General features: G+C 61.4%; 1 protein-coding gene across 1 annotated transcript; it reads right to left on the reverse strand.

Moving 5' to 3' along the window:
* Positions 1 to 2,358: 2,358 nt before the first annotated feature.
* On the reverse strand, positions 2,359 to 4,738 carry PAQR7 (progestin and adipoQ receptor family member 7). The gene is made up of 2 exons (XM_019547644.1): positions 4,657 to 4,738; positions 2,359 to 3,893 (listed from the first exon to the last, which is right to left on the reverse strand). The coding sequence occupies exons 1-2, from the start codon at positions 4,721 to 4,723 to the stop codon at positions 2,797 to 2,799; spliced, it is 1,164 nt and encodes a 387-aa protein (XP_019403189.1). The 5' UTR covers positions 4,724 to 4,738; the 3' UTR covers positions 2,359 to 2,796.
* Between the last annotated feature and the right edge of the window lie 657 nt (positions 4,739 to 5,395).

Genomic DNA, 5,395 nt, shown 5'->3' on the forward strand with positions numbered 1-5,395 from the left:
GGGCGGGAGCCGCCGGACTGCCGAGGGGGGGAGGGGGCCAGGCGCCGTGGGGGTAAGAGCGCCTGGGGCAGCGGAGGCCGCCGTGACCCGAGCAGCGCCTTCGCCCACGGCCCCGCGGGGCCGGAGCGGGCGGCCAGGCTCGCGGGGCGAACAGCGGGACCGGCTGGAGCCGCGGCCGGGGACACAAGGCGCCGTGGGGGCAAGGCCCTGGCCTCCCCTCCCGCCGCAGGTCTCAGCGAAAGAAACCTGCCCGAAGCCCAGGCCCGCGTGACCCCGCTCCGGCGGCTGGTGCCCAGCCCCTGGCCGCGCTGCCTCGCCTGCGTGCCGGTCCGTTTCCCACTGTCCGAGCTCCCTCGAGACAGCGGGCGCCGCCCTGGCAGCGCAGCCTTATCCTCCAGCCGGCTGGCCCTCTGGGAGAGGCTGCGCCGCCCAAAGCAAGGCCCTCTCATCCATCTCCGGGGCTCAGCCCTCGTCCTCTCCGGAATCAAACCCAAACAGCACAGCCACAGACCTCCCCCCAGAAAAAGAACACTGGAGCGGGGCAGATCCGGCTTCTCTCCCCACCGCCAGGCTCGTTCGCTCCGCTCTACAGCCCCAGGGGCAGGAATCCACCACAGGGGGAAAACGGTCACGGGTGTCGCCAGATCCTGCATCCCTGTGTTAACACAGGACACGGCGGCTTCTACATCCAGCAGATGCCACCTGCCATGAGGCGCCACGCTGGCCGCGAGTCAGCTCCTGCCTTCAGGACACTGCTGCCACCGGAGAAGAGATGCGGCCCCTCGCACCCAGGTTTGGACGAGCCGGTCGCACGGATTAGAGGGGACGGAGCACAGTCAGGGATGCTCCTCTCCCCCTCGGAGGCACGGACGCCTCCAGCGCTCCCGAGTGCTGCGGTGCCTTAGCGCTGAGACCCTGCCTCTTGTCCTCAGAGCACTTGGCACGTTAAGTCCTGGTGAGATCCAGGGCCTGAGTCTGGGTAAGCCCTTAACAACTGGGCTCAGGATCAGGCCTTGGCTTGGGGAGAGCGGGGCAGAGCAGAAATGCCCTCATCCATCCATCCCGGCACCCCCTGCCTTGCACAGCTCAAGGCCAGTTGCCATCGGGTACTTGGTGCCATGTGCTTTTCCTTACAAAGCTCTCTCATTAGCACTGGCTGTGGCACGTGAAGCAGCATGTAGGCTGCCAGTGTGCTTTAAAGCTTAATTAAATACCAAGGCATTGCCAAGCTTCATTAAAATGCTCCCCACCTGCCAGGATTAGACCCACAAGCCTCCGGGCTCTGCAGCACTCACTGCATTCCTAGCGCCCAGCACTAGCGAGCGAAGCTGCAGCTTGCAAAATGGTCCTGGTGACTGGAGCCCCTTTCAGGCTAGGCACAGAGCACAACCGATCAGTGCCCCCCACTCCCGCCCGCTGCAGGCAGGGCCTCAGACTAGACCCCGTGGAGAGCCGGGAGAGTCCTGGGTGGCTGGGCCGAGCTGCGGAGGAGCTGAGGGAGCAAACCCTAAACTCGCGTGGCCGCTCTTATGTGGGGCAACCCCTCCCTCCCCTGCAGCCAGGCCTGGATTTGAGACCAGCAATGACTCTCCCGCTGTCCAGCCTCTCACCAAACCCACCCCCTCCCCCTCGGGTCAGCGGCATGAGCCCTGCAGCAAACGTCTCCCTCTAGGCTGTCCTTAATGGGGAAGGATCTTCCTGTGCCTCCCCCCCAAGCTCCTGTCCCTCCCCACCAACCACCCGTTGCTCTCAGCGTGTCTCCCTTCTGCCCTTTTCCACCGGTGCATTTGTTCCCCTGTTCCCGCAGGCTCCTAGTCCTTGCCATTTCCTGCTCCCGCCGAAGCAGGTGGAGCTCCAGGCACAGCAGGAGGAGAGCGACCGCCCTGTGTCACTCAACTCTGCACCCATCCGGTCTGCACAACCCCCATGCCTCAGCGTTGCAGGGGGAAGAGGTCAGTGGGAATGAGGCCTCCTCTCCTCCCATGTCCTCTCCTGCTGCTGCCCATCCTTGTCGTGGGCCGCTGGCAGTGCAAAGCCCTCATCTCCCCTATTCTTGGCCCGGGGCACATCAGGGTTGATTGCTACCAAGGTGCTTTGTGGCTGCGGTGTGCAAGAGGGTGCTTGTGGGTCCTAATGGCAAACGAGACCCATCCTGGACTTGTCTCCTTGCTTGCTGCTCTGTGATGTATGGAGGAAAGCTGGATTTGGCTTTGATGTCTAACTTCTCCCACAGAAACCTCAGGACTGTCAGCTCTGCCCTGCTTTGTGTTGCTAGAAAGCCTCACTGGGGACCCCAGACGTGACCAAGGAACTTCCCCCCTCCAGACCTCAGGGTACAAGGATGGACTCTAACACAGCTTTTATCTCAGGCATTTGAGTTTAATCAGAATTACAGCAAAACCAGTTTTAACTACTCTGATTTAAAAGTCACTTCCCTTCCCGCGCATCTCCGGGCTTCAAATGCAGGGCACCTCTGACGCTGCAGTCGTGCTGGGTTTCCAGCGCTTCATACAGTGCTCCGGGAAACACGGGGTCTGAATTTCAAATGCAGAAAACAAGCAGCGGGAGGAAAACCTTTCACACACACACTCGTGCACACAGACGCACACATCCATGCATGCTTTCCAGGATACAGAATCAAACCCCCTGGCAAGGCCCGCCATCTCGGTATTTCCCCTTTTCCACCTCCGCTGTATCCTGAAGCCCCCGGGCAGGTTTTAACCCGCAGGTCAGGGCGAGTGCCATTCAGACAGCTCGGCAGCCAGGATTCAGTAGCCTGGGAGCAGTCCGGGGGCATCACTCTGCTTTGCAGCTCAGTTTGCGCTTCACTTTGCCAGCCATGTACGTGGCCGTGAGGACACAGCAGATGACCGTGAAGAGGCAGAGAGCAGAGAAGTTGTGGGGCATCTCGGCGTGCAGACCGGCATAGACCTGTTTTCTTGACTCGTAATCCAACACCACCGCCTGGACCTGGGCCAGGGTACACAGCACCAGAAACACGTGAAAGATCTGATGGCCCTGCCCAAAGAAGTGGCATTTCCCAGGGAACCACTTCTCTGGGTAGGGGTATGAGAAGAACAAGACGCCGAGGAGAAAAAACAGCACCTGGCACTTGTGGTACAGGATGGCTGGGTCTGGGTGCTCGGAGGACTGCGTCACATAGATCCGATGAATCACAGGGCTGATGTCGAGGATGTAGGCCAGGCCCGAGGGCATCTCCTGATACAGCCTGCTCAGATATCGCGGCAGCTGGTGATACCGGTACTTGGCATAGCAGGACCCCGCGCAGGACAGCCAAGCCAACGAGACAGCCCCTGCCATATAGAAGCCCTTGATCTTGGCGTGCCAGGCTGGCTCGATGACATAGTAGTAGTGTGCCGTGGCACTGCCGTACTGGTAGATGGCAACGCCCACGTAGTCCATGAAGAAGAAGCTGTAATGCCAGAACTCGGACTTGGCCTGAAGCAGGTGGGCCAGGGTGCTGAAGGTCAGGTAGGTGATGGAGGCGATGAGGATGATGAACAAGGGGTGGGCATGAGGATCGCTCATGAAGTCGATGGTGTGGGACAGCTGCTGGAACCTGAGCAGCAGGACCACGGCAGCCACCAGGTGGGTCCAGACGTTGATGGCTTCATTGTGCTGCTGGAAGAGCGTCAGGAAGTAGTACTTCCAGGTCTGGTTGAGAGGCCGGTAGCCCGTGTGGATGTAGGGCTTCCGGAAGATCTTGGGCACATCCGAAGTGCCCACGGTGGATGGGGAGGCAGGGAACGCGGCCTCCAGCAGCCTGGGGATGTGCCAAGGCTGCTGGACATGGATGAAAAGGCGGCTGAGCTTTTCCGTGACAATAGTTGCCATGACGAAATCAAACTCTCCTCTGCTGCCCAGCAAAAGACCTTCGGGAAGAGACGAGGAGAAAGCTTAGAGCAGGTTTCCCGGGGACGGTTATGTAAGGCTGGGGGGTTTCTAAACGATCCCTGAGCCTGGCGAGGAGGGGATGATGTTCTCATTAGCCTCAGAAGAAACGAGAAATGAAGGCTGGCTGCGGGGAGGGGGGGCGTTGAAGTGGTATCACATCGCGCCCAAAAAGCCGCAGACCGGTGCTCGGTGCTGTACGCCTGTCCCGGGGAGCTTGCAAAGCGGGAGGCGAGGCTGCGGGCTTCCCGTGCACTCTCTCTCCCGCCGGCCGGGGAAGCAGCAGTCCCGGGCAGCCCCCTCCCCCCGCGCTGGTTACACACGTGTCCTGGCTCCACGGGGCAGACACGAGTGGCTCGTAGCCGGGGCTTGGCGCATCGCTTCCTACTGGTACCTGCGCTGCAAAATGGGCTGTCGGCCCGTGGCTGCCCCACGGCAGCCGGCTCAGACCCGCCTTCCTCGCCCCGCTGCGGGGCCGGCAGGAAGTGAAGGGGAAGGAGCGGGAAGCAGCTTGGGCGGGGGAGGGAAGGAGCCCCGCGGCATCCGGGCGGCGAGGGGGCTGGGGCGGCCCGCGCGCTCCGCACCCCCAGGCCAGAAGCTGGGTGGGAGATGAAGCAACCCTGCCACCCACCCCCCACCCCGCGCAGGCCGCTGTCACCGCGGGCCCCCTCCCTACCTGCCTGCCTAGGGCTCAGTGCGTTTAGTGGCCCAGCTCTCTGCCCATCAGCTCCCTCCAGCACAGACCTGCAGTTGCACCTCTACATTTAAAACAAAATCCAGCAGGAGAAAGGGAGCGGCAGCTGCTTTCCATAGACAGCGGAAGTGGCGATGATAATGACTAGCAGCTTGTGTGGGCTCCTTTCACTCTGAGGCAGCTTTCATGATCCACTCGAAAGACCCAAGCGGATGCCTCGTTTCCGGAGCTGAAGTGTAGCCAGCGGCCGCTGCGGGGCGATGCGAGATCAGGCTCCCGCAACGTCTGCAGGATCCACCCCAAGGCCAGGGACAAAGCCGTTCACAAAAGACCAAGCCCTGTGCTTCCCCTGCCACTGCTGCGCTGAGCGCTTGGGGCACAGGCAGAATCCCACCGACCTGGGGCTGGAGCGCTGGGTTTCACCCCACCGCAGGGTTCGATCGTGGGAAAAACGCCCTTCTGGCACTGCTGACTGCCCAGCACTAAGATGCGACTACAATACGTGCCCACGCCGACAGACACCGCTGTCACGCTCTGGCTAGCAATGCAGCGGAGGTGCGCCCATTGCTAAGTGGAGGCTGCTGCTGCAGTAACGGATGGGTGCGCTCCGTGAACCCAAAGCAGTAGGTGCTGGTGGCTGGGTGGCAAGACCGCCCCGGTCTCCCCCAGGCGGCGGCCACAACGCCAGCCCCATCCGACAGCCTAGATTTCATCAGGGCTAAAACAGAAAAAGTAATGTCAGCGGGGGGAAAAAAAAAAAAAAAAAAATCAATGGCCCAACAGCCTACA

Source organism: Crocodylus porosus, unplaced genomic scaffold (assembly GCF_001723895.1).
Source record: "Crocodylus porosus isolate Cpor-Errol unplaced genomic scaffold, CroPor_comp1, whole genome shotgun sequence".
NCBI classification, from domain to species: Eukaryota; Metazoa; Chordata; order Crocodylia; family Crocodylidae; genus Crocodylus; species Crocodylus porosus.